Genomic DNA, 27,738 nt, shown 5'->3' with positions numbered 1-27,738 from the left:
AATTAATGGCACCTTTCATCTCCAAATTGTATGTCATTATCTAACTAAGAGTATCAAGTCTTTAAAGGAGGTAAGTCCGTTCCTTTAGATGTCTCCTCTTTGAAACAGATAAGGATCTTAATTTTTTTAATGTCGCATGTTTTTTAAACGGGTTTCCAGCCTCCGCTTCCAGTAACAAGCCCTTTAAAGAGGGGGGGAAGCGGTAAAACACGGGCGGTGCTAGAACTAACGCGGGTCTTACCGGGGGCCGTCTCTGAGCCGCGCCCGCCCGTTTCCCGCCCCAGAGGAAGCGGCGAGGCCGCTCCTCCTCCTCCTGCTGCTGCCGCCGCTGGTGCTGCCGGCGGACGTCCGGCGGTGGCCATGGCGCTGGCGGAGGCGGGCGCTGGCGGGCGGCTCCTGCGCTGGCCCCGCGTCGTCCTCTTCGGAGACTCCATCACGGAGGTAGCGGCCCTGCGGCAGCCCCTCAGGGGCCGCGCTGCCGGCCCGGCGGGGCCTCCGCCTGGGAGCGGCGGGCGCCGCGGTTCCCGCCTTCTGCTGCCGAGCGCCACGAACGCCCCGGTTCCCCCCGGCGGGGCCGGAGGCGAGCGGCCTGCGGCGGGGCGGCCCGGCCCGGCCCGGCCGGCGCAGGAGCGGCCTCTGCCCGGCGGGTGGCGGTGGCGGGGCCCCGTGAGCCGCTCTCCTCGGGGCGGCCTGCTGGCCGGGCGCCGCGGGAAGCGGGGTCCCCTGAGGGATGCTCTAAACTCCCGCTTCGGCAGAGGCCGGCGGCGTGGCGGGACCGGCCTGGCGGCGCCGGGCGGGAGGAGACGGTGACACGGGAGGGAGGCCCGGCACGGTTCTGCCCCTGTTGGATCTCCCACCAGAGACTGCCCGCAGCTCTCACGCCTGGTGGTCTTCCATGAGACGTAGAGCCTTCTTGCAGAAATTGATGAAGTTCCTATGTCAAAGTGTGATCTGGTAGAAGTGTAGCTCCTGGTGCTTCGGTGGCAGTGGCGTTTTCCCGACAGGGAGGACAGCCTCATGTCAGCACTGACCCCCGCGCTCCTCCCGGTCCCCCCTCCTGGCGTGTCCTTTCTGCAGCTCCCCGCGTCCAGCTCACCCACCCTGGAGACTCGTTCTTCATTGACGTGGCCGGACCATGGCTTGGGGAACGTCTCCTTTGAGGCAGTACCAGCTTTTTAGTGTTCATTTTGGATCCCCACCTTCTGTGGCATGGTGGAGTGGGCTCACAGAGCTGCTCCGACGGAAACAGATCTGGCCAGAGACGGAGGTTATCCTTAATGAGAGATGGGTTCTCTAAACAGACTTGCTGTGGAGCACTGTAACAGGGAGGATAGTGCAACAGTGGGAACGAGGAGAAGGGATTAATTTTTCCAGTACTAGGAGAGGTAGGTTTTGAACTGCACTTCAAAGCAGCATGTGGAGAGAGAGTTTTTTGAGAGGTGCTCTCCAGAATGAAGGCACAGTGAAAGGATCTTAGAAATAAAGTAGAAAAATATTTTTTTTAAAAAAAGCTTCACCAGCCAAAACAAAACTAGTCTGACAGCATCCAGTTTTGATTATAAAGAGACCAGAGGGTCTGTCCCTCTAGGTACAGTCCCGTGTTGCCCCTGATGCCAGCCATGTGTCTATAGAGACCAGGGCTGTTTGACCTCTGCAGGGTCAGGGCAGGCTGGGAGGGAGGAAGCGCTGCTGCAGCGGTGCCAGAAGCCATGCACAAAAAATTTTTGAGGAGGGGAGGTGCCGGTGGTGGGACTGATCTGCTGGGCAGTGTGGTTTTTCCAGTGAGGGTCTAACCCTTTTCCTTGCTTTCAGTTCTCCTTCCAAGAGAATGGCTGGGGGGCAGCCCTTGCTGAGAGACTGGTCAGGTAAGAGCTTAAATTTCAAATTTAATTTCTAGTATGCAAGAAGTCCTGCAGCTTTTCTAAAAGAAAGCCAACATGTTAATATTTAGTATATATTTATTTATTAAAATTTATTTATTTATTGAAGTGGAACTGCCTTAGTGGTAACCTGCCCAGTACTGATGGAAATACTCACTGGATGTTTCCAATCAGACCTTGAGTGGAAAGAAAAAAGTCCTTAGTGGTTGTCAAGATTGTTCTGGTTTCATAGTCTGTGACGGGTTAAATACTACACATGCAATCTGTGCGTGCACTTTCAAAACATAGAGATATAATCCCACAGAAAACTTGTTAAATCTCATCATTTCTGAGAGGGATGGAGTCGGGTATCGTGACAGAATGGTTCAAAACATCCCTGGTTTTGCTCTGGTGGGCAGAGGGGAGATGTTCTTTTGGATATGTGTCTCTGTTTCAGAAAATGTGATGTTGTGAACCGTGGGCTCTCAGGGTACAACACCAGATGGGCTAAATTGGTCCTTCCAAGACTGATCACTAAAAGTGCTGAGAGTACTGTTGCGGTTACCATATTCTTTGGAGCTAATGACAGTGCTTTGAAAGGTATGGAAGCTTTCTTTGATTTGTTTTGTTTTGGTTTTTTTTGTTTTGTTTTGTGGCCTTTTCTCTTAAGACAGTTTAGCAGAAAATACAGAACATTACACAGTCTTTTCTGGCCAGTTCTTTAGGAACCGGTTGCCCTCTTTTCACTTTTACAGTGGATTGTTTTCAGTCATTTTATTTATATTTAAACAATGTAGTGCCTTCTGTTTCTCTCCCTTTCACCACGTTTTAATATTAAAAGTAGATTTCAGCGTGTTCAAGAATTAGTCATATATCCATGACCTAAAATGGGAGTTGGGCATCTAGCTGATTTTTCTGCCTTTAAAGCAGTCTGATGGGTTCTTGGCCCATGGGTTGAGGAAATGAGGGAAGGGAGCACTTGGATTCTCTTTAAGATAAGCATAGCAGCAGACAGAGCTAGTCTAATCAAAGTGGTAACATCAGTGCACAAAGGACTGACTGTACGTCCCTGTGAATTTCCAAAATTTTCTCTGCATCCAAGAGATTTTAAAAATCTTAGTTTTTGTTTCAGGTGAGGTTTGAGGTGATTACATGATCTAATACTAAGATACGGAGTTGTAAGAAAAAGCATCTTAAAAAAGAAAAAAGGTGGATTTCACACACACCCCTCCCTGTGCTTTATTTGTGTTAGTCGGAAGTGCTGTGTTTAAATTCTTGACTTGTCTGCTTTGGATATTGAGGAATGGCATTTTCCTACCATACTTCCTGAATCAACAGCTGAGGTGAACTGTGTACTGAAAATGAGTGCCCACATTCATTCATTGTGTAAAACACATGTTATGTTGCGTAATAAATCTGTAAGCAGTTTAACATCGCTAATGCGTGTGCTCCATCCCCTAACAGATCTGAACCCTAAGCAACATGTTCCTTTGGAGGAATATGCTGCAAACTTAAAGAGCATGATACACTACCTGAAGTCAGTAGACATTACTGAAGACAGGATTATTTTGATAACACCACCACCTCTTCAGGAATCAGTTTGGGAAAAGGAGTGTCTTGCCAAAGGTAAAAGAATGGTACAGATGGGCAGAATTTCTGCATTTTACCAGCAGAGTGTAAGTTACTGATCCCAGGCTGACAGATGATTAGCTTTGTGCTTGTGCCAGATTGCAGTAGTGTTCTTTGAGTTGATGGAAAAGGACTGCTAGCTGTTTTGCTAAACAACTTTTGGATAAGCTTGTGGAGTAACCACCAACTAATTAGTAACATCCTTTCAAAAGTGTTCATTGATCTGTTCATGCATAGAACTGGCAGAAGTGGCTGCCCTTTGAAAACATAGGTTTTGCCAAGATGTCCTAGGCAGACTACGTCATGTCCTAGCAGCTTCCAAAATAACATGAATAATGGAAGAAATTATGGCATTTTGTGCCTTAGAAAATTTTATGATAGTCACAGCATGTTTCACATCTATTTAGATAAGCAGCAATATCCTAGCCAGGTTTATTTTAAACTTAACCCCCGACTCCATCTCCCCCTGAGAAAATCATATTCTAGGCATGCTAATAAAAGTACCTGAAAAAGACGCAAAAGGTGATTAAATGATTTCTCATTATGTTGTTCAAGCTAAAGCTAAAAATAGAGACGTAACAGCACTGCCTACTTTGTGTTACTCAGCTGGTGGAAATTGCCATAATCCCACTGATTCCAGCAGTGACAGTTTATACCTCCTGAGAGCATGTCCTCTTTTCCATTGGGACAGCTTGTCCAGTTCTTGCACGTTTATAAAAGACTTTTGAGTTAGATTCTGGTAAATACAGAGCTGTCGCCTTTGTATTTGCAGGGTTTTTGCTAATTTAGGTGGTATTGTGCATCCTGAGTTGTGTACTCAGTCAAAGTGGTAACATTTTGAAGCTGACCTCATATTTAAACTGCATTAAATTAGACTATGTCATTGCATGACTTTGCATTAGAGGGCTTTGGTGTGTGTCGGGGATCACTGCAACACCGATTTTGGACTATATGGACTTTCAGTCTCATCCAGCAGGGTAGTTTTTATATTCAGTTTGGAAAAGGAGAGGAAGTCCTGGAGTAATACTCACAAATTGTGTGAGACGGTAGCAGCTGTAGCAGGTCAGATCAAACATCAGGCATGGCCAGTACTGTACACGTGACAGCAGTAGATCCTTGGATGTGGTGTAAGGACAGGTCAGGCGCAGAGCAGCCTGTCCCGGCGTGTGTGCCCAGCTCCCACCAAAGCTGCCACAGCTGTCGTTGGCAAAACATGCACCTGTATTGTCCTTCTGAAGATCTGTTAGGTGAGCACACCAGGAATGCTGCTTATTGGTCTCCTAGCTATCAAGTAACACTTCTAAAATGTTGTCAATTCATTTTTGTCCTACAGCTATCCTTTTTATGGCATAGGGATGGAGGAAACTTGCATTCATAGTGTTGAATTTGCCAGCATCTGTCTGAAAGAGGTTGCAGTGTAGGGATGGAATGAAAGACAGTGATCTCAGACCATGGACCACAGATAAAAGTATTGTGGGCACAGTAAGCAGCAATATCAGATCATCTGCCCTCAACCAGTATCCAGGGGAAATGTTCTGCTTATTTCTAGTTTTGTCAGATAGATAACAGAGCAAAGGAGAGATGTGAAACAAGAGCATGATGATGGTCACAGGAACATTCATCCAGGTGTGAAAAGAGGCGTGAAAAGAAACTCGGCTTCCAAATGAGAGTGCTGTGGGATACAGAGTCAAAGCCTGTACTGAAGTCAGAGCTGCCTTCATCACCTGCATAGCCGTCATTTCATCGCAGAAGGCAATTGGGTTGGTCAAGCACTGTCTGGCTTTGCTAAATTTGTGTTGATAGTTCCTTCTTGTCTTTCATGTGTTTGGAAATTAATCCCAAAAGGAGGTAATCCCACTACCTTTCCCAGTGCTGAGGTGAGGCTGGGTAATTGACAGTTTCCCAGGTCCTTTTTCTTGCCTTTCTTAAAGATGGTGTAATGTTAACCTTCTTCCAGTCACTGTGGGTCTCCCATTAGCCATGAATTTTTGTAGGTGGTAGGCACTGACCTCACCAACGCCACAGGCAGCCCCTTCAGGTCAGTGGTGCACACCCAGATGCTTGTGACATCTCTGAGTATCCCCATAGCCATTGCTCCCCACTGCTGGCTGTCCTCCTTCCCAAGATGGGTGGGTACGTGCAGGTCAGAATTAATCACTAGGCTGCCTCCTTGGTCCCCCAGAGACCCCCATATTCCCTGAGCTTCCTTTGACTGCTGCTCTTAGCTTACAAATGGAGACCTAGCACATGCTCCTGCAATGCTGCACATTGAGAGCAGGCGTGTGTTTGTGTGCTCCAGAAGGGAAGAGGGAATGAAACAGTGGAGAGTAATCCTAACGATGAAAGAAGAGGCAATTACCAACTCTGTTAGATTAGAAGTCACAGAAGGGGAAAGGGACAGGACTGCAGGAGCTTGCCTGGGGATGTGAGGTTGTGATTGATACGGGGGACTTGGCACCAAAGGGAGCTCTGCGCCGTGGAGGCTGAATGAGCTGAAGGGCCACTCAGTCTGTGCGGGAGTTGAACCAGGAAGAAAGTTGAAGAAAGCAGGATTTAGGAAATGTACCGTGGTGGGGGAAGGACCAGTGAGGCTTCCAGGAGTATTTTTATGATGAAAAGAAGTGATGGGAGGAAAGAGGTGGCAGTGTGAAGAAGTGGAAATCATGAGATGTATGGAGGGAGTAGAATAGGAGTCAATGAATTGCATTATAGGTCCCATTAAAAATAATAAAAACCCCAACCAAACAACAGTAATACCCAGCTCCAGAGTTTCACTGTGGTCTGTGCAGAACTGCTGCCTTACAGTAGCTGGCACTGAGCACGAACTGAACATCCAGCTCCTGGTGTAACTGTCTGCAGCCACAAATGTAGCAATCACGAGTGCTAATAAAGCTTTGCACCTAAATGTACCGTGGTTTCACCAGCATGTTACAATGAGGGGAATACCACAAGGAAATATCTGCTGTCATCCAGGAAGCGGAAAGCAAGCTTGTAATAAGTAGATTGACATTTACTTAACTCTGTTCTCTGTGCTAGTAGCAAATGTATGAAGAGTTTTAAATCTATGCACTGATTTCACCTGACGCTTGCCAGAAGGTGAAAGCTGTGAGCAAAGGAGAAATAAGCATTATGCCCTTGTGCTTGTTGCTCTTGCCTCTTTCTCAGGTGTTACACATCTGTTAAGAAACATTTTCAAATGCTTCAGAAACAAAAGGTGTCCTGGAAGAGCCTAAATGAGCAATAGCTTCCAGCCACTTAAACTGGGGTGTATGGTGTCTATCACAGTAGACTGAAATCGAGCTCTATCAGTTGCAGTTGTTAAATGTTTTCTTTGTTTCTGACTGGTTAACAGGTGACCAGTTAAATCGCCGCAATGCCACCACCGGGGAATATGCCCACGCCTGTGTGCAGGTAGCTAGGGACTGCGGAACAGATGTACTTGACCTCTGGACTCTGATGCAAAAAAATCAGGTATGATGTCATGAAGGAGTTTGAAACTGTCATTAGTTGTGAAATACATCATTTAGCATAGAGGAACCAGTAGTGCTTCATTGTCACTGAAATGATACAAAATATATCCAGATTACACTTTGGGGAAGGAAGAAAATAATCCAGAATGGTTCACCACGGACTATGAGAAATAAAGCTTAATACAACCTGGCCATTATATTTGGTTAGCAAATGTCCCCTGGGCGCATTACATGTAAATAACCATTTCCTTGCACTTTGAGCCGTGGAATAGTTCAGGTTGGAAGGGGCCTCTGGAGGCAGCCTGTCCAACCTGCTGCCCGGTGTTGGGCTAACTTCAGAGTGAGGTCAGGTCGCACGGGCACCCTGCTGATGCTTCTGGCCAAATAACCAAACTCGTCCATGTGACAGATCGTGGACTTTTCCTGTGAGCAGGTAACTCCTGTTCGGATGCTGAATCTTTTCTCTCTCCTGCACTCTGTGGTGCAGTAGACTACTGCACTATTGAACAGACTCACCGTTTTAGTTGCATCACTTAATCCCATGATTTTTTCCTTCAGTGACTGTGGCCATCAGACATTCTCTTAATATTTTAGTACAAACAGTGAAAAATAAAACCAGTATGTATACCAGCTGGCTTTGAAGAACTAACTTTAAAATTACTTAAGACCTTCTATTTGCAACTAGCAAATACATTAATACATGGTTTTAACCTCCCCTTTAGGATTTCTCATCCTATTTGTCTGATGGTCTTCATTTATCAACAAAAGGCAACAGCTTTCTAGCAGCACAACTTTGGTCACGCCTGGAGAAAAAACTGTCTGCCCTTCCTTCACTGCTTCCTTATTGGCGGGACGTGGACCACACGAACCCCAAGGCCAGTCTTCTGTGAGATCCCCCGTGGGAACGAGCCGAGGCAGCCGAGCCCGACAAAGCCAACCTGCTTACGACCAGCAGGTAACCTGCCCCACGCAGCAAGCGCTGCATACCTGTGGAACGGGGCCATGGGGAGGGCCCTGTCAATCCTCTTCTGTGTCCCCTTCCCTCGCTCTGGGGGAGAATAAAGAGGAAGACCACGCGGGGTTTGTCACGGGGTGGTTTGTCTGCATGCTGTTTATGCCAGTAGCTTTGAACGTCTGGGGATGAGCAGCTCCTTGGAGGAAGATGGGAGTCTCTGTGACCAAGAGACACAGAGTTCCTGGCCTAGCTGAGCTTTGCAGACTACACTTTGATTAAAACCATCTACTGGCTTTAAACACCTAGGAGCTGGTAAGAGGCAGTAGCATGGAGTTTGTCAAGAGCCATTCATGTCAGTCCAGATTAATTTCTTTGGATGTAATACAGCAGTTAAAAGCTGTTATCATCTGAGCTTTAGTGAGGCTTTTGAGAGGGATTTATTTCAGAAGAGGGGGTTTTAAACTTTAAAACTTATTTTGGCACCAGCACCAGCTTCTTTACACCTGGCTTTTGCATATAGACACAGTGCATGTTCTTGGGTAGTATAAAACTGGGGATGCACATGCTCCTTTTGAGAAGCTTGGAGCTTGAAGAAACTACTCGAAAGGGTCTGCATCTCTGCTGCCAAGGCTGCACCATATGTCATTTACCATCACTTTAAGGAGACCTTTCAAGTGAGCTTTGGTATTCAGCCATAATTTAACAACTGATGTAACAGATGAGTACTGCATACTATATATAGTTTTTGGTCAAGAGAACGCAAACTACAAAACTACTTTTGCAAGCTGCAAAAAATTACCTCAGACCTAGACAAAATTCAACAAGCATGGAGAAAAAAGTGGTTTGGGAAATAATTGGTGAGCCAGCCAGAGAGCAGCAGAAAGGATGATACTACTGGACCATGGCTTCAAAACAAGTGAGTAGTGTGTGTCACTGCAAATAAAACCCCTACATGATTCTGGGCTGTATTAACACTTGTTTTGGCACAGAACAGATGAGGCCAGTAGGGATGTATTTATTACGCACTGGTGAGACGGACTCAGAGAGCATCAAACGGTCCAGTGTTGTTGGTGCTGTGAGGCTTCATTAAATGACTAAAGACAAGTTGGCCAACACCTGTCATTGATGTAACAGTGTTATAAACTAGAGCATAAATAATTACTTTTCATGTGCCTGGAGCTAGACCAGAAGCTAGTTTGGTTTATAAATATTAAACTGGAGTGTCCTGTCTGTAATAAATGCTTACAGTAAAGACCAGCTGACCAGCGGAAGGGACTCCCTGGGGAAGCTGTGGCTCTTCCTGCGTTAGATGTTACAAACTGTGAAAGTGCCACTTTCACCATGTCTGGAATACGGCTCGGCTCATGGATTGAGGCTTTCCCAAGATCTGCTCCAAACCTCTGTTTTGCCACCTGCTACTGCCTGATTTTCATCAAGGAAGTTAAGACCTTAGTGCTGAGAACACATAGTTACAGACTTGCTGCCTGAAGAGGCACTTGAGCACACCCCCATAGCTTAGATAGGAATTTCACCCTCAGAACCAACCCTAACCCACAGGTGCAGGAAGAGTCTGGAGCATATGTCCTACAAGGAGCAGCTGAGGGGAGACCTCATCGCCATCTACAGCTCCCTGAAAGGAGGGTGCAGAGAGCTGGGGATGAGTCTCTTTAACCAAGTAACAAGCGATAGGACAAGAGGAATGGCCTCGAGTTGCACCAGGGAAGGTTTAGACTGGATATTGGGAAGCATTTCTTTACAGAAGGGGTTGCTGGGTGTTGGACTGGGCTGCCCAGGGAGGTGGTGGAGTCCCCATCCCTGGAGGGGTTGAAGAGTCAGGTCGACATAGCGCTGAGGGATGTGGTGTAGTTGGGAACTGTCAGTGTGAGGTTAACGGTTGGACTGGATGATCTTCAAGGTCTTTTCCAACCTTAATGATTGTGACACATGGCAAGGCAACTCCACGCCGTGGAGAGCAGGACAGCCCCTCAGGTGCAGGTGCGTCCCACAGATGCTCAGGGTCTGGCCTCTGCAGCAGCCAAGTTTCAGAGGGGAGCAGCTAGAAATAATGGGCTCAGAAGAAGTGTGCATGCCAGGCTTAACCCAGGGTCTGACAACTGAAGAATTTAGATTTTTTTCTAAAAGGACCGCACGTAAACAGCTCATTCCACTGTTTTTTAATATAAAAAGCTTTTATTGTATTGGGAATTAAATTAACTCCTCACATATGTACTTTGCACTGAATCAAAAAAAGAAAACCCAAACAAAAAACCCCAAACAAAGTTCAAAACCAGTATATAAAACACAATAGCTAGTCAGACAGGAATACCATAAGGCACATATTCAAGTATTCGTGTAACAAATATCCTCGGGTGGGGAGGACGGGGGCACTCCCGCAATCCTTTCAGCATGGGTTTGGTTCCTTTCCCTCACATTTAAAAACATAAAGGCTTTCTTGCAGCTGCAGCTGGCCTGTAGCTGAGTGCAGGCTTGTAACAGTTAAAATGGTTCTACCATTGGTCATATTTGATGTCAGTTTTATCAACAGATTATTATGGGAGAAAACAGACGCAGAATTCAGATGCTGCTTTACTATCACAACAGTTGCTCTGTGACTCCACTGTGTCAGTCCATCTGCTACTAAGCTAAAACAACGCTCATGTGCCATTCCCAGCTCGCCTTACAGATCTCCAGGTGAATCAAATAGAGGACACCCTTAAATTACTAACTTTTAACATCACATTTTGCTACCTGTGTGGGAATTTGAATTAATGAAGTCTCCTCCTTACACTAGCCCTGTGAGTTTAACAAAGGTTTATTTGTTTTTTGATTAAATTCACAATTGTTTTTAAACAAATGCCCCCCTGCAATGGAGGGAATTTCCCCCCCCGTTTATTTATGCAGTAGGAAGTTCCGCAGGCTGCAGACCCTGAAAATTGAGGCTCAGCTCTTTGAACATCTCAACAATAGAGAGAGAATACCTATCTCAGAGTATCTTTTGGAGAAACACTTCTGCACCAAAACAACTGCTGTAAACAGCTGGTTAAAGCAGTCCTCATGCACATAAATGATTTCTCCCCTTACACTGCTTTCTCCTACCAGACACGTGCAACACACAAGCCTCCTAGTGCAGAGGGAAACTCACATCGAAAGCCCTTCTCTGCCACAAAGACATGAAGACAACCTCACTCCTACAGGCAAAGCAGTTTCATGCTAGAGGAGCACTTCCATGCATCGTGTAAGGTGTAACAGCCTCTGCATGACTCATTTTTATTTCAAAGCTGTATATCTTGAGCTTCTTGGTTCCAATTATGCATCTTCATTTAATGCCATGAGACTGTATTTTTCTCTGTTTCATTACTTTCATTCTGTTCTCAAGGCATCGGTTTAGGCTTTTGCTTACATGTACCTTAAACTGCTAACTGATCTACTCTATATGGAACATACTGCAGTTTTCATTTTGTTTTTAAAAGCCCCTTTAATTTTGTCTATCAGTGCTGTCAGACTACAAAATATTAAATTATAAAAAAGGCTGATATACACAATCCAATATCCAGCAGGATATTCAGTTTTGCACCACAGGTTGAAGGAAATGTTAAAGGTCAAGGAAATAGAAAAACAAATCCAAAAAGCTTCAAAAACAAGCCAGTTTTAGTTTGGATTTTCCTTTTTAAAAGATATAATGCTCTAATAAATGTAATTTAAGGAAGGTCATACACATGACCAGCATCTGCAGTAGGTCACTTCCTTATTTCTCCCACTCCCTCACAAAAAAATATATACATATATTTATATAAATGAAATGGTTTTAGATCCTTATTTTGCAGACACAAGTCATACACGTAGAAGGCAGCAAGACACTAGCATTCTGTTTCTTTGCTGTCCACCCGGTTCTGGCGCTGTAGTTTAAAGGATGAAGCCTTCTCACTCCTAATGACAGGATGGTCTGTCAAGTCCTCAAAAGATTTGGCAGCTGAGCTGCTGTTTGGGAAGGGGTCCTTCTCAAACCCATCCTCATCAATGTGAGAGTCAGTGCTTGGGTCCTCCTGAATAGTGTCCATTCTTTGGTGATCCTGCTTCGGTGCCGCAGCGACGGCGGGCACGGCTGTGAGGGGCTGCAGCGGCTGGTGCCGGCTTGTCGACTGCGCCGCGGGGAAGGGCTTGATGATTCGAACAGAGGCAGAGTCCAGGCTGCTGAGCATCTCCACGTTCTGCAAGACACAAGCAGCCACGTCACTGGGAAAAGCAACCAGGGTCTAGCCCAGGATTCAGTTTCTGCACCATTTTCAAAGGAACAGCCACAGGCACCTTCTGAGGAGCACCTGTTCTCCTGTTAGAACGGTTTAAGGGCTGCTGAGTCCTCCCTTCTGCTCCCAGCAGAGATGTGCTGACAGCCCTTGGGCTACCACCAGTGACTCTGCGCTAGCCAGGCTGAACCGAGGAAACTGAGTCAGATTTTTAATTTCACAGTAGATTTATACTTGCATAGGAGCAAGGGAACATCCAACAGTAGTAATCTGTGGTATTGGTTTTCCTCCAGAAATGCAGCTACACTAAGCACTAGAGGCAGAGAGGCCCTTTTATCTCTGCTTGTTCCTTCTCCATACAAAGCACCACAGGTGACAGTGCACTGGGGCAGAGCTCCAGCCCCACCTTCCCTGGGGCCCAGCGCTGCTCTGGCAAAACCCAGGACTGGAAACACAGGACCAAGCCAGATGAAACCGAGAGCTCAGTGCAGAGAGTCTACAGTACAGAACATTCTGCTCTCCCAGCCTGAAGACTTCTCTGTTTCACATGCAAGCAGCTGCACTGAACTCAGACTGGAGAGACCACTGTGATCACACCCAGGTTCTGCAACCCAGATTAGATTAAGTTAGAGTCCACTGAGTTCTGCTTCTATTTGAGCACGGTTTGGAAAATACCCTGACATTTTTGGGCATAAGAAAATCCCCAGAAACCTTAGTAAATGCTAATACTAGGCAGGCTGAGATGCCTACCTGCTGCTAGTAGCACATTTCTGTGACAGATGTGCTCGACCCCTTAACCAAACTCACAGTAATTTGGTACAGGCTCCAAAGGAGGGAAATGCAGGAGCCACAGCCGGACCAAGAACCCCTCTAGAAAACCCACAAAGGAGCAGAGTGACACAGTGAGCACTGACACACGTCAGCTTGGAACACTGATCATGCCATTAATGCATGAATAGCAGGCAGCTTTTCATTTTTGATCAAGGAAGAAGCAAGCTGTGGGTACAAGAAGTCTCATGCACTCCTTACCTTTCCCACTGGATGCAATTCAACTACGAGCCAACCACTTCACCCCGTAAATATGACAGCACAAGTGAGCCGCCTTTGAGCTCTCCCTGCCAGGCAGCATGGCTGCACAGCAGGGTCTCCCCTCCAGCTGGGACACCTCTCACACTTTCTCCTCGAGAAGAGACACCTTTACCAACAACAGATTTTCAGATGAGCCCAATGTGAGCTTGCTCTGGACTGCAGCTGGATTGCACGCCAGGCAACTCTCCCCTTGAGCAGAGACACCTCTCAAGGTTTGAGATTCCTCTCCTGAGACTAAGGGATCCTCCCTTGCCCAAGGCAGAGACACCCCTTACAACAGATCCTCAGTAACTGAGTTAATCCTGATGAAACATTACTAATCCATGTACTTACTCAATATTAATTATTACAAAATTTGCATGTATAATCCTTTAGACATAAACCATTCACCAAGTCTGGATCCAGCCGCACCTACACTTCTCTCTGAGAAGTAGTTCAGAAAGCAAGGGGTGAATTCTGAACCTCGTGACTCAGTATGAGGGCTTTCTTTACCCTTTGGATTTTTTGGTGTCTGTAAATCATTTGAGCTCGATTCTAACTTTATTTTCCTTTTTATGTTTCTTCCATGTAGTAAGCAATAGAGTGAACCTTGCCACTGAACTCTGTTAAGTCACACTAATACAGCATCAAAACCACTTTTCCTAATACATCTGAAGGCAATTAAGTGATCTAAATCACCCATTCACGACAATTTCCCAACCACTCAACCCTCAGTAGCTCCAAAAGACACAAGATGTATTTGTTAAACTGTTACTGGTGCAAGGAGCCCATTAACTATACCTGTGCTCTGTTGCTACACCTGCTTCTGGGATTTTCCTGGTTAAATTCAGGAATAAAGCTCTAGGGTAACTTTTCTTATGGCACTGAAGACTAGATATGGGGCACTCAAACTAAGATCGTCTTCAGTCACATCAGAGTAGATGACAGAGGCAACGTGCCTCCGTGGTCTGGGACTTGAGTATGCTTCCCCCAGTGGCTTCCAAGAAAGAGCTCTTTTTTCGCCTCCTCCTGTTACAAAATGACATTTCCTTAGCTGAAAGTTTCAGTTGTTAATAAGAACTGGGTTGTCAAAGCACTGGACAGGATACCCAAAAATCTATGTCAGAAGATGCCCTGTGCTGGACTGTAATTAAAATTTATCTAGGCACTTTTTTGCTCTTCTCTTCCAACTCATTATCTACAAGGTGAGAAGGGTCGCTGGCAGGTCCCTGCACCCTAAGGCCAGCTCTCCCGTAAGCAGCTGGAAGGCTTTAGCGCACCTGGCCACTAGAAGCTGACTCCTGCAAACAGCCATTCTGCAGCAAAGACACCCCGTTTTGCAGAGGTTTCCCTGCAGCGTCGCCCCACTGAGCCTCGTGCTTCGCTGACCCACTGGGCTGGGAACAGGCGGTCTGTGGTTGAAGGTGCCGGACGGCCCGTGCCGAGGGGACCCCGCACACAGGCGCCCGCTGCGAAGCGGTGCCCCGCCGGGCAGCGCCACCTCCTGCCCCGGGACCTGCGGCTGCCGCAAGACACCTGCTCTGTCAGCAAGGTCAAAGCTCTTACAGGAAGGAAGAATCAGACCTCGCCAAGCTGCAGTGCTTGTTCAAGAAAACAGTTTCCCCTTGGATTGGTTCATCCATCTGCAGCGTGAGGCATGTGGCTCCAGGTATGTCTATTATCACTCCTTTGATAAACACTCTGCACACACCCCGGGTTCAGATTTTCTCACACACACTGGATAGCTTTCTGCCAATTCATATCCAGACAGCAACTTACACTGGGGCAAAACAGGGACTTTGTGTTCTCCTCGTACTGCTTGTCCAATTTCTTGTCCTGTTGGAAAAGACAAACCAAAACACACACGCACAAAATACAAGAAAGTTAGTTCCCAGGAAAGTTCGGACCCAAGGTCCCTGTCCCCATTTCCCTGCAGGGACACAGCAATGCGTGGGGCTGTTTTCCCTTTCCCCAACCTCCCACACCTTCCCACCCATCCCAGGAGCGCTTGAGGGCACAGCATCCCTCTGCTCCAACCCCACGCTGCTGTCAGCATCACGCCACATGCCCACGCTCCCAGCTGCCATGAGTGCTCTCTCTTTACCCATCCACCCAAGCTCAACCAAGACCACTTCCCACGCTGAATCTCCCCACAAAACGTGGGCGTCTTATTTCTTAACAGGGCTACAGAAAACTTTGACTCTAATGGAAGTTGCCAAAATTATACTTGGGTAGAATCTGGAAGGCAGAGGAAGAAAATCTGCCAAGGAGAGAATGGGAAGGGCTCCAGGAATAGCCATGGGAGCACTGGCTCTGCCAGAGCTCAGCAGAGTTTAGCAGGAGTTTTGCCTATGCTGGATTCCCCCCCTGGGGTTTGCTAAAAGCTTCCCCTTACCGTCTCCCACAGACATCTGCCATTTCATATACAAAGCGTGTTCTCTTACAGCTCAATCCAACAGAGCAGTCATCTCAAAAACAGCTTACTCACCACGCAGTGCACAAGGATGCTGAGAGGAATCCAAAAAAGTAAGGAGAAGACAAGCACAGAGCCCACTATATTGTCCGCTAGGAACTTTCCTGTGAAATCAGTTCAAATCTGTTAGTTACCCACCAAATACTGTTTCACAAGCATACACGTATATCCCCATTCTGCAGCCACTGCTCATGCAAGCCAAGCCACAGAATTGCTCAGAGATGCACAGGCTGCAGGACTAGGCAAAGATAAAAGAAGTTACACAGTTTTAGAAAGCTGTATCCAATATGTTAACAATAAGGCTTTTTTCTCTGATGAGAAACGCTGACAGGCTGTAACATTTAATGAGTTGACTGGGAACGGGCTACACTGAGTTAGCCAAGCTGCCCCTCTCAGTTATACGAGACACACTGTGAGGCTGTTACCAAATTCTGATTTTACAGTTGCATGATAAATACCTGCCTCCACAAACAAATACTTGAACATTACAGATATACAAACTGCCTCTATCTGAGCAGGCTAAATAGCTTTAACAATTACCTAAGAAACAATTTTTTGATCCCAGAACTCAGGATTGAAAGCCCCAAAGCCAGATAATTACATGGTAGGCACAGCACTACCATGAGCATACGCCATTACCCAGACATGACCCAGCACTGGCTTACTGACAGGTTTTGTATGGTTCCAGTACCAGAGAGTGAGACACTGGGGCATCACATGGGGGGTACCTGCTTGGATGGCATGGTGGGGTTCAACTGCTGGGCAGCAACTCAGTACAGGCACACAGCTTGAGGTGCATGACCTCAATGGTTTTCTTAAATGAGAGAAGTGAAGTTTTCCTCTCCCCTCCCAGTCTGTTGACATTTAAATCCCACTGAGAGGCCCACTTTATACTACACTCAATCTAGATGACCTCTAAAAAAGACTGTCTGTTATTTCCTTTCCTCTAATTGACCTACTTCTTGGTATTCAAACAAGAAGCTATTATCTCCTTTACAAGCTTGGAAGACACCTAGAATATAATGGAGTGGAGAAATGCAAAATGATACCCCATCCTTTCACCTTTAAAAGGCAAGATCGGTATTATCAAACTTTAGGCAAAAAAAAAAAAATTATCTGTATCTATCTATCTCCATATCAGAAATACAGCTACTAGCTACCCTTGCACACAGGTGAATAAAACCAGCCAGCTAATTCCTTCCCAGACTTTAGAGGTTCATGTCATAAACTGAAAAAAAACCACAGAGGATATGGTTACATATCTTACCAAAGGTATTGATGCTGAGTTGGTCTATGAAATCCCAAAATCGCTCAATCACATCCTGTACTTGCTTCTCGCATTTGCCCTGCAAAAGTAAACACTTATTTACAAAATGATCTTACACTAAGTGCTAACTACTGCCTTCTTAAAGAGGGAAGCAGATAAAAGATGGTAATTAAATGAAAACTACAGATACAGTGGCACTTGACTCACATCTGAATACAGGTTTACACTCATGCCCAGCAGCAGCAGTCCATTTTTATTGCCTTCATTTTTGGCAAAACCGTTTCAATTCTATTGCTGTCTGAAACAGATGAACTTTTAACATTTGAAATGTGCAAAAACTACCCCACCCTCAGCCCATGTTAGGGGACAAACTGAAGTTTCTGGAGAGGTTTTAGTACCAGAAGCCTCAGTTCCCATTATCCACGAGAATGCTGCAGCTCTCAGGAGCCCAAAGTTACAGACTCACAGATCTGACTGTGTTAACACAGCAGACCGTTGGTCTTTCAGATCTGCCAGCAGAAGGGCTGGGGCATGCCCTCCAAAATTCACTTCTGCCAACACCCAGTTAGCTTGGACCATTGGTGTCTGCAGGTGACACAACTGTCCATGCAGCTGCACCACAGAAACGGTCACTGAGTGCCAGTCACCCACCAGTCTCCTTGCCATGGGCTCACCACCTCTGTCAGACACCACCAGCTAGATTCTCATGTGATTGCTCCCTGACCTGAATCATTATAGTCAAAATTAATTGGGCTGATGTGAACAACTGCAATTGCAAGCACTGCAAACCTAGCTGAGCTTAGAGCAGGGCTCATTCACCTCCTCCACATGAACTGCCAGCTGGCTGAGCTGTGAGGAGCAGCAGAAGCAGGTAATAAACAACGGTAGAAGGTAACAGCTTCACCTTGCACAAGTCTCCGCAGAACTAACTTTCATCCGCAGCCTCAGACACCCTTTAATACTCACCCGGTGGAGCAGTACTTACACAGCACCACCCTGCTCAGCAGCACATCAAGCTTTGGCTTCTCTTTACCCGCTGAGTCCTCGTCAGAGATGACTCTCAGACACCTACCCACAGAGGCAGAGCATGCAGTGCGCTGACATTTGGGAAAACTTACATTTGTATCACAGAAGCCCACAGTGCAAGGCTTCCCCTTGCGTAGAAACAGGAACTGGTCATTAGCGTCGACGTACGGTATGCACCTATCCTGCTCGTCCCGGCAGCACACTTTGCAGGAATTATCCGTTTCTGTAATAAAGCAAACTCATTCCTCAGAAGACCAAGAGTCACCCACAACCCATAACCAGCAGACACACAACCCCACGTGTGCCCTGGCTGACCGTGTTCCTGCCCAGCCTCCCCACAGGGAAGGCAGGACTGTGCCAGCTGCCTGTTTTCAGTTGCTTTGATGACCAAGCCTGAAACTCAATCAGATGCCCTGTGCAACGTACAAGGGCACACAGCAGGATCAAGCTCTCCAAGCTGATGCCCCAGCAATACAGGAATCAAACAGGCAGGTGAAAAGGTTCCAAACATTTCCAAGACACAGATTTAACTATTTCTTGGACTTTGGATCCTCCAGGCACCCTTCTCCTTGGCTATGGCCTCCATCTCAAACGGTGGGGCTCACAGCACTTCTCTGCACTGCTCCTGTGAAGCTTTCCTCCTGCTCCCAGCTGCTTTACCAGATTTAAGAGCTGAGATGGAGAGCAAGCAAACAGTAAAGCTTATCGACAGTAGCGTGACATGCAGGTTTGCAGTCGCAGTGGACTGGACTCAGGGAGCCAGTGTTCTCAAAGCACCTCTTTGAAATCTTTCTTTAACCACTAGCTGAAGGTTACCACTCCTCTGCCAGATGCCTGGTCCAGAGGCTAACTGGGATCCCCTCACAATCAAAGAACAGCCAGACTTTCCCTCCTGCCCACCTGTGGCAGAAGAGATAGAGGGTGGGAGGGTGCCTCCTCTAACTGGGGTGCCAGACTGTTAAGTGCTGGGCACCAGCAGTGTGCCCAGGGGGCCAAGAAGGCCAATGGCATCCTGGCTTGTGTCAGCAATAGCGTGGCCAGCAGGGACAGGGAAGGGATCTGACCCCTGTACTCGGCACTGCTGAGGCCGCCCCTCGATTCCTGTGTTCAGTTTTGGGCCCCTCACTACAAGCACTGAGGTGCTGCAGTGTGTCCACAGAAGGGCAGTGAGGATGATGAAGAGTGTGGAGCATGTCTTATAAGGAACAGCTGAGGGAACTGGGGTTGTTTAGCCTCGAGAAGAGGAGGCTGAGGGGAAACCCTATCTCTCTCTACAACTACCTGAAAGGAAGTTGTAGCAAGGTGGGTGTCGGTCTCTTTTCCCAAGTAGCAAGTGATTGGAGCAGAGGAAATGGCCTCAAGTTCCACCAGGGGAGGTTTAGATTGGATATTAAGAAAAATGTCTTTGCCAAAAGGGTTGTCAAGCATTGGAACAGGCTGCCCAGGGAAGTGTTTGAGTCACCAACCCTGTAGGTTTTAAAAGACGTGTAGATGTGACGCTTAGGGACATGGTTTAGTGGGATTTGGCAGTGTTAGGTTAGGCACTGGACTCAATAATCTTAAAAGTCTTTACCAACCTAAGTAATTCCATGATTTTAAGTCTTATCTTAATGTCTTCAAACCCAGACCATCAGAGGACAAGAGCACATTCACATTCTTTTTCTAAACAGAAAACACTAGCCCTGAAAAACCAACGTTTAAACTTTTTCAGAAACCAGAAACTCTGCCCTCCAACAGGCAACCTCACAGCAAGGCCAGCACACTCCAAGGAGCAGAGCTGAAGCACACGTTTCAGTTCAGTCCCGTGTCACTCACCGTTGCACGCACACGACCGTAGGTTCTTCTCCCTCTCGCAGAAAGGGACACACTCCCCATCCTTGCACTTCCCCATGTCCACACAGACTGTGTCATCCGGAGCATTCCCTGGAGGAGGGCACTCGCTGCTGTTCCCTGCAGATGGGGGTCAACAGAGTGGGGTAAACCGTGTTAGAGCAAAGGGCAGAGCATCTAAGCATGCAGGAGAAATAAAAAAGGAAAATAAGAGGAAATCCAGTCTCATTCCGGAGGTGAACCCCAACCACTTGTTCTTGGCTTTCACCTGCAGGCTGCCCGCCAGCTCCTCCGAGAGGCAGCAGCAGCTCTGGAGGCAATCAGTAACTCGGGCATTGTGGCACTCTGGCAAGCAAGCAGGAGGTAGCAGACCCTGGAGGCACTGTCAGCAAAGCAGGCACTCGGACTTGACTCCTTGCCTCCAGGAAAGATTATGAGGAGGAAGCAAACAAGCAGTGAAGCGAAGCAGAGTTGCAGTAATTCCACCCTTTCTATGGCAAGATTCGGCTCATTCTTGTCTCCTCCCAGTGACACACACAGTTTTGCTTTTTATTCTTTTAAGGCAAAGAAACAAAGAAGAAACAAAAAACTAAGGAAAAAAAAATAATCAACATTTTCATGTTGTTCTAGGCAGTAAATCACCAAGTGACTCCTGAACTACAATGAAACTCATTATAGGGCAATTTCATGATGCTTAACTGGTCTCTAAAGTTTCATGTACCGGATGAATAAAGGGCACTAGTCTGAAAGAGGATTGAACAGGACACTGAGCCTGAAGCGCTTGGCTAACTGACATAAAGGAGACAGAACCACATCCTACCAGTGCAAAAAGACTCTCCTTTACAAGTGGCATTTATGGCTTCTTGGCATTTCTTTTGTGCACTTTCGAACTGGCAGCCTTTACAGCAGGGACTGTTCCGATCGCTGTGGAAAGATCAAAATGAAAGGAAAAATATTAAGCAATTTTTAAAAAGCAAGTCTGACAAAGCCAGGCAATAAGGATGTCTACGAAAAAAAGAACCTCCTACTTGTAGATTGTCTCACTGATTCAAAACCCTTGCCCTCTCTGTCCCCTTCTACAATCACCTTTCTACACATCCACTCACTCTTCATTCACCAAAAAGCACATAGGAAGTACAACATACTAAGAGACAACACAGGGACCCTTGTATTTATTCAAGGCACTTGAATCCTCTTCCTGTCACTTGCTGTGCAACTTTGGACAAGATCTTCCACTCTGTTCTTCCCCACGCATTTCCCCCCTTCCGTTTGTCCTGAAGGTTTATTGCTCTTTGTTCCATGCTGTCTTTATTCTCGTCGTTTTGCACCTAATGCAAGAAGGCCTTTAGTGTAAAAACACGCATTGAGGGAATTTCTTGCTAAACTACAGTAGTTGTGTGAGCCTTCTACTGTTAAGTGCTGCAGAGCTCAATTCTGAAAAAAACAGATTGGACTCTGCATTGCAACAGGGCCACAAACACCCTGAAGAGCAATAAAACCAGAGAGGACTCATTTAGTGCTGTCACTGTGTTGTCTGCTCTAATACATTTTGCAGCAGTCCTAAAAATACCAGTATGTGATCCCAGTTTAAAGACACCTTTCAATACAAGCAAAAATTTTATTTGCACAGGATGTTTGCAGAGGAAATTTTTAATACTGATTTTTGATTGCCTAAGTTTGCTTAATAATAATAGTAATAACAACAATAATAATCTTCAGGCCTGTAGCTCTTGACACTTCTCAGAAAAAGTAACAGAATGTTATAAAAATTAATGTATGCAAAGAATGCATGCACACAGCAGCCTTTTCTGAAATCCTTTATTGTCTTCAGCTCACACGTTTAGCCTTAAAGCCAGGAAACAGGTCTGTGACATTGCAGGTGGCTTTAGGAGCTTTCAGCCCAGCACACCATTCTCTCCCATATTAAAAAGTTTCAGCTTATTTCCCCTTACCTGCATTTGGCACCATCTTTCAGTTTACAGTCTGCAGAGCAGCAGGGATCAGCCTGTTGGTACAAGAGGCCAGGATCGCATTCCTCCCCTTCATCCACCCTGGAGTTCCCACACACTTTGTTGTTGCGCTCCTTGAAGCACTCCTGGGCCTTGATCTCTATGGTCCTATGGATGGATTTTTTGCTGCAGCTTGAGAACATCTAGAGAGTCATGAGGGGAAAAAAGCAGCACTGAGGAGTGTACCTTTCTGTCAACAAGTGGCATCTAAGACAGCCTCAGCCTCCTTACACCTCCAAATTCTGGTGTCTCAGAAAGCAGTTATTCCCTCTATACTGCCAGTTTGATACCTTAAAAAAATTTTAAGATGGGAAAGTAATGGTTGGGTCCATAGAGGTCATTGTTACATTACAATGCAGGGACACCTGCACACAGTCTGGCTCAGGGTCACAGAGCCAACTCCAGCTCTCCCACAGCTTCAGGAACACTAGCAACCATCCCCCAGGAAGGGCTGCGAAGCCGTAGCAACGGGGAGAGACTGCGCTGCCTCTCAGCAGCAAGGCTAGGCATGAACCACAAGTCAGACCAGACTGCAGACTAATCATTTCCCCAGTAATCCTGGTTTCTCATCTGCAGGGCACGCACATCAGCACAAGCTTCTGAGACTGGTGAGCACCATGGCTGTGGCATCCGACAGTCTCTCTCCAACAAGAATAGCTACGGTCCACTCAAACCCTGTTTGGTACTGAGGGCCCTGTATCTGACTCTTACTGATGACCTGCTTTCAGAAGCATGTGAACACAGCTAATTACAAACAACTAACTAAAAAAGTACCTGGACATGCTATGAACTCCAGTGAAACTCAGAATTCAAAGATGAGCTTATCTGGCAGAGCACCCAACAGCACACAAATATATTTTCTGCTTATGGCTAATCCATTACATTCCTGACTGTTTCAAGCTACAGGAATCATTAACTAAAACAGAATTTCCATGCAAAGGGTCACTGACCATAGCAGTAACCTGTATGTGGAAGCAAAACTATACCTTGTTGTTTTCATGATCTCCACTGACAGCAATTGGGTACATAACGTATTTCCCTCCCTGGTCTTCAGTGGGGGCACATTCTGGCAAACTATCAGGATCATGCTCTGCTCCAAAGTTATGTCCAAGTTCATGCGTCGTAACCAGGTCAGCCTCCTTTTTTGAATATGAAAAAAGCAACGTTGAAGAAAATTAGTCTGAACAGGAACAGGAGATCCCAGCTACTTCCAGGTCACCAGCAATTCTAAGATACACTGAGATGGAAAAGGATTTCCCTATGAACTTTTTTTTTTTAAGTGGGGAACTGAAGTCAAGTAGAATTATGGTCCATTTCCAAAGACAAGTTCCAGGACTAGGTTTGAATATTAAATCACTGTTACAGGCAAAATGCTGTTCTACAATACTGATTCAATCTTGTTTTCAATGCAATGCAGATACTTAAAAGTATGAAAATTTGCTTTTAAATAGCTGGAAGGCGTAAAATTTGAAACAAAACCCAATCTAAACAAACACCAGCTACTACGATTAGTCAATCTCTTGTTTAACATATCTTGCCACTAGAATTGTTTCTTCAAAATGGATGATGACATTAGAAGTGCTGAATAAGCTCTTCTATTGCACGACTACTTGGACATACATCTACAAATGTGGCCCAACAGGGATGGATTTCCAACATCATTTATGCAAGACAGGACTCCCTCTGCTGAGGCTCTGCCTCCCTGCAGTGCCTTGACCAGCAGATGGTGGCAGGCTCACAAGGTGACAGCCACAAATAAAACTAGCACAGAAATTAAAGTCAACTGCAAGGAGATGGAGCAGTTCATGAAAGAGATGGAAGCAAGTCTGACGAGCCAACTGTCATTTCTGCTGCTGTGAAGGTACGGGAAGGACCGAGCACTGCAATGAGCAGCACCAGTGTCCGTGTCTGGGCATAGCTAATGGGAGAGCCAGGGACAGGAGAGCTGCCCAGAGATCGCTCCTGTGCTTCATTGCGTTTAATTTGGGAAAGGGTTTTAAGCAGGTTTTTTTTCGGTTTTTTTTTTTTTTTAAACACAAGTGGACACCATGCAGCACTTTCCCTGTGAAACCAACCCATAATGCTCCCGCCACCTCATCGCAAGATTTGTGCCTGCCTCTGGGAAGACAGCAAACTCAATTTCCTTTGTAATCCAAAGCAGAACTCTAGCTTGGAGACTGAACAACAAATGCAAATAGCATGGCAACGGCTAAAGCTCTTTGTCAACATCCCTCTAACACAAAGCTTCACTGTCTTTTTTTTCCCTAGCTTCTTGACAGCTTCTGTCCCAAGTTTTAGCCCACACATCAATTATGAATTCCCTTTATAACCAGGCTACAGAAAAGCACATCTCTGAAGTCAGCAGAAGTCAGCAAGAGAAACGTGCCCAACTGCAAAGATTTGGTAGAGGCAAACACAGGCACTGCTCTGGTATCTTTACAAGTGAGACAAAGCTCATATTCAGGCCTTTATGTATTTATTATCTCATCAAGTATGAAAAAAAAAATCCAGACAGCATCAATTTACATTAGGCTTAGTATTAGCACTAATAAGCCCTGTCTATTGTACTGTTCTCTGCTCTACTTATTCAGGGCACACAAAAAGCAGATAGAGGAATTTCATTAAAACGCCCAAATTAAACCTTCTACTTTGCCTGTACTACTTTCACTACTTTACCTTGCAAATGGAACATACCAAGCATACACAATTGTCCATCTGCACATTGTAGGTGTAAGTAATAGCAAACACGTAAGGTTTTTCTTATTTGATACAGCAGACTGATTTTGTTCTTACTGTAAGGCTACTTGTTGTATAATACTGCTTGTTCTGTTTGAGGGTTTGTTTTTCATTTGTTTGTTGATTCTTTGTTTTGGTTTTGAAGCAAAACACATTTAAATTCCTCTTTAGATATCAAAATCCTGTTTGTATCTGGACAACCAGAGCTCCTATTAGACACTAGCTATGTTTACTCATTCCTGTTCCACAGTGAATTCAATCTTCAATTCCATTCAGTCCTGACCTCCCTTGTCAACAAGAACAAAAGCGATGGTTTTGTGACCTCCATCCTTGTCCCCAGGGTTCTGACTCAATCAGAAAGCCAGCAGTTTGTTGCTGAGAGAGGAGAGCAGCTTGTCGCAATCCCGTGGCACACAACACACATGTACATATGCCAAGTGTTTGTGCTCTGCAGGGAGGATACTCTCCCTCCTACCTTTGTGAGGATGGTCTTGCCGTAGTTCTTGGTGCTGGTTAAGCCACTGTTAAGATAGATGTCCTTCTTTGCAGCTTGACTATAATAAGCTATAGAAGTGAGGAAATAAATATAAGTTGACAAACATTTTTCATGGATTTCAGGGTTTTTTGGGGGGAGAGAGGGATACTTGTTTGGGGAAATGAACAGCTTCATTGTTCTCACTGGCTCACCAGTGAGACCATGCCTCTTGACAGTTTTTGGAGTGGGGAACCTTTCAAGCACAGCACAAACAGCTCAGGTACTGCAGTAAAGGGGAAATGTAAGAGATTTCTAAGACAACAATATCTGCCATTCCCGCAGCAAGATGCACCGACACAAAACAGCCCTTGGTTTAGGGTTTGTTCTAGCCAGCTTGTTCACACTAGATAGCTTAATGAGTTTTATCCTTCCCTCCTTTCTCTTCCACCTCCAGTCAAGAAAACAGCCATCTATTCTACCCCAAATACCACAGCTAGAGTCTAGGCAAATAACACATCATGCACCAATGAAGTTGGAGAAGAGGATTAAACACATATAATACAAACTAGCTTTCAACCCACAACTGGGATGGAAGAAAAAGAAGCCTTGCCTTTAGGACAAATGCCACCATGGCTGTTAGGTCTGGGAGAGCCAACATAAGCCAATCCAAGTGTTCCCATGTCAAAATCTTGATACGTGAAGAGATGAGCAAGGCACACGTGAGCTGCTTTCTCAGCAATATCAAAGCTAAATTGCTTTAAAGAAAAAAAAATAAACCTTTGTAAGACACTTTATGGTACATATTAAAAGTCTATAGATAAGATCATTTATCTGACAAGCCAGAGAAGCACCTTCTAGATCTGGTTAAGTCAGAAAAAAGCAGCTGCTTAGCTGCCCTACAGAGCTGTAGAAAATTAAATTAATACCCAAGTACATTGTGTGCATTCATTTACATAACTTGTCTATTCATTTCCCCTTTTCAGAGAGGGGAAAACCAAGTACAATAATTTGATGAAGGTCACAAGGCAGCCAGTCTCAGGGCCAGACATATCAGGACTGCCTTTCTGACTCAGGCCACGCATTAATAACAGTAATTGGTGTATGCTCTATAATTATGCAACAGAGTCCTTTATCCTGGGCTACAGGGCACATCAGCTAGTTTGACTTTGTGCAACATCTACACGTCATGTGAAGGAAGTAGACAAGTTTCATCTGTTACTACAGAGCAGCTGTTTGAATGAGTAATTCTCTGTAAGGGGCACAATTTTTCAAGGGTTACAACCTACCTCTAGCAGCATTTTCACATCCCAGGCATCTTTCTTATCATCTGGGTAACTTCTTGCCATATTGTAATGCTTTTCTCCAGTTTTTACAGGCTCATTGTGGATGATAATCTACATTTCAAAAAGGGCAACAATAATGTAGAAGAATTTTGGTCAATTTTATAGCTACAGAAAAGCTTTCAATGTAATCTTAAATGTCTCAATGGATCTGCAAAGAGAAAAATTCAAACTTAGCATGCTTCTAATGTTAACTTTTCAACCTCTGCTAGTTAAGATACACCAACTACATCATAAGGAACTACACCACCACTGTTACACAGCAACATCAACAGTTTTCACTGCAACATTCTTTTTTAAGATGCATGTTACTCTATCAGAAAAACTAAATACAACCAGGATTTACATCTGGTATAAATAACCCCAAAGAATTTCAGATTTTTAGCTAACCAAATTTTACTTTCTCGGTAACCTAGAATTAGTGCATCATGTTCTTTCCTGCTCCCTGCCCAATTAACTCTCCTTTCTTGTTCCTGCATACCTTTTCCCACTAAATGGGCAGCTAGCTTGTACAATTAGTCCCTGTGTTCCACATCACAGCTCTTGCAGTAGTACTCCAAGCTGATGGATTCCTCTTCTTTAATCTTTTTCAGATTTCTGTGCACTAACTTTCAGAAGCCATCATATAAATTAAAGTCACTATGTCTCCCTTATCCATCCTATACCAGTCTCTCCACCATCACGATTTGATGTCTAAGGGAGTCATTAAATCTCTTCAGGCAGGATTTGTGGTTTTTCATCTGTGTCTGAAGCCCACTCGGGCTTTGTAAGCTAAGCACTAGCCATAGACAAAAACATTATATACATATATAAGAGTATGTCTGACAAAAGCAAGAATTGCTCATATTAAGGAAAAAAATCACCTTTGAATTGGGATTAATATGGGAAGATTCTCCCTGAAAACTCAAATGATGCAAGGAACTTAAGATGGGCACGCTGCATCAGATCATTACCACCACCACTGGAAATATGTTATTTCAGAGTGCTCCTGGCAGGAGTTAATAATATAGGGTTTGATTATTCTAGCTCTAATCCAGATAAAATAATGAGAAACCCTGACATCTAAACCATGCTCTTATCTTCTAAATTGGAAACCCTTTGCGTAGTTCAGTGAATACCTGCTCTATCTGTATGCCGTACCCATTGAAGGCTCCATTGTCCCAGGAAGTATTTCGGTAGATGTCATCTACTCTGTCTATCAATTCAATCTATGTAGAAAAGAAAAAAAAAACTATTTAGTTTTGGGCTTTCATGTAATAAAGTTCAAGATACTCAGAGAAGTTGCAACATACTTATCCAGAAACACTTCAAATTAAAATTGAACCTCATATAACAGACATACTCATTGATCGAAAAA

At 45.3% G+C, this 27,738-nt stretch overlaps 2 protein-coding genes across 2 annotated transcripts in view; one reads left to right on the top strand and one right to left on the bottom strand.

The window, feature by feature from the left end:
* The first annotated feature begins 321 nt into the window (after positions 1–321).
* Positions 322–8,035, top strand: IAH1 (isoamyl acetate hydrolyzing esterase 1 (putative)). Its single transcript, XM_074895658.1, has 6 exons — positions 322–441; positions 1,813–1,865; positions 2,317–2,459; positions 3,324–3,485; positions 6,841–6,959; positions 7,681–8,035. Exons 1-6 carry the CDS (start codon positions 361–363, stop codon positions 7,846–7,848), a joined length of 726 nt encoding a protein of 241 aa, XP_074751759.1. The 5' UTR covers positions 322–360; the 3' UTR covers positions 7,849–8,035.
* A 2,040-nt stretch (positions 8,036–10,075) lies between these two features.
* The window catches only part of ADAM17 (ADAM metallopeptidase domain 17), a 37,437-nt gene continuing 19,774 nt past the window's right edge, over positions 10,076–27,738 (bottom strand). Inside the window, exons 7-19 of the mRNA XM_074895657.1 lie at positions 27,500–27,589; positions 26,328–26,435; positions 25,652–25,796; positions 25,042–25,130; positions 22,817–22,969; positions 21,774–21,973; positions 20,642–20,745; positions 19,807–19,941; positions 18,084–18,214; positions 16,966–17,044; positions 15,714–15,802; positions 15,005–15,061; positions 10,076–12,121 (exon numbers count right to left, since the gene is read on the bottom strand). Of these exons, the coding sequence (XP_074751758.1) occupies positions 11,771–12,121; positions 15,005–15,061; positions 15,714–15,802; positions 16,966–17,044; positions 18,084–18,214; positions 19,807–19,941; positions 20,642–20,745; positions 21,774–21,973; positions 22,817–22,969; positions 25,042–25,130; positions 25,652–25,796; positions 26,328–26,435; positions 27,500–27,589 (1,731 nt within the window). The 3' untranslated portion in view covers positions 10,076–11,770. The remainder of the gene's footprint in view (positions 12,122–15,004; positions 15,062–15,713; positions 15,803–16,965; positions 17,045–18,083; positions 18,215–19,806; positions 19,942–20,641; positions 20,746–21,773; positions 21,974–22,816; positions 22,970–25,041; positions 25,131–25,651; positions 25,797–26,327; positions 26,436–27,499; positions 27,590–27,738) is intronic.

Source organism: Athene noctua, chromosome 1 (genome assembly GCF_965140245.1).
Source record: "Athene noctua chromosome 1, bAthNoc1.hap1.1, whole genome shotgun sequence".
In the NCBI taxonomy this organism is placed as follows: domain Eukaryota; kingdom Metazoa; phylum Chordata; class Aves; order Strigiformes; family Strigidae; genus Athene; species Athene noctua.
Note: the sequence above shows the minus strand (reverse complement) of the source record. Positions and strands in the feature narration are given on the sequence as shown.

What these genes read in the sequence shown, in the direction of transcription:
- IAH1 (XM_074895658.1), top strand. Translation starts at nt 361, where the DNA reads ATGGCGCTGGCGGAGGCGGGCGCTGGCGGGCGGCTCCTGCGCTGGCCC. An exon ending in AAAGGAGTGTCTTGCCAAAG is followed by an intron (nt 3,486 to 6,840) that starts GTAAAAGAATGG and finishes ACTGGTTAACAG; the next exon opens with GTGACCAGTTAAATCGCCGC. An exon ending in CTCTGATGCAAAAAAATCAG is followed by an intron (nt 6,960 to 7,680) that starts GTATGATGTCAT and finishes CCTCCCCTTTAG; the next exon opens with GATTTCTCATCCTATTTGTC.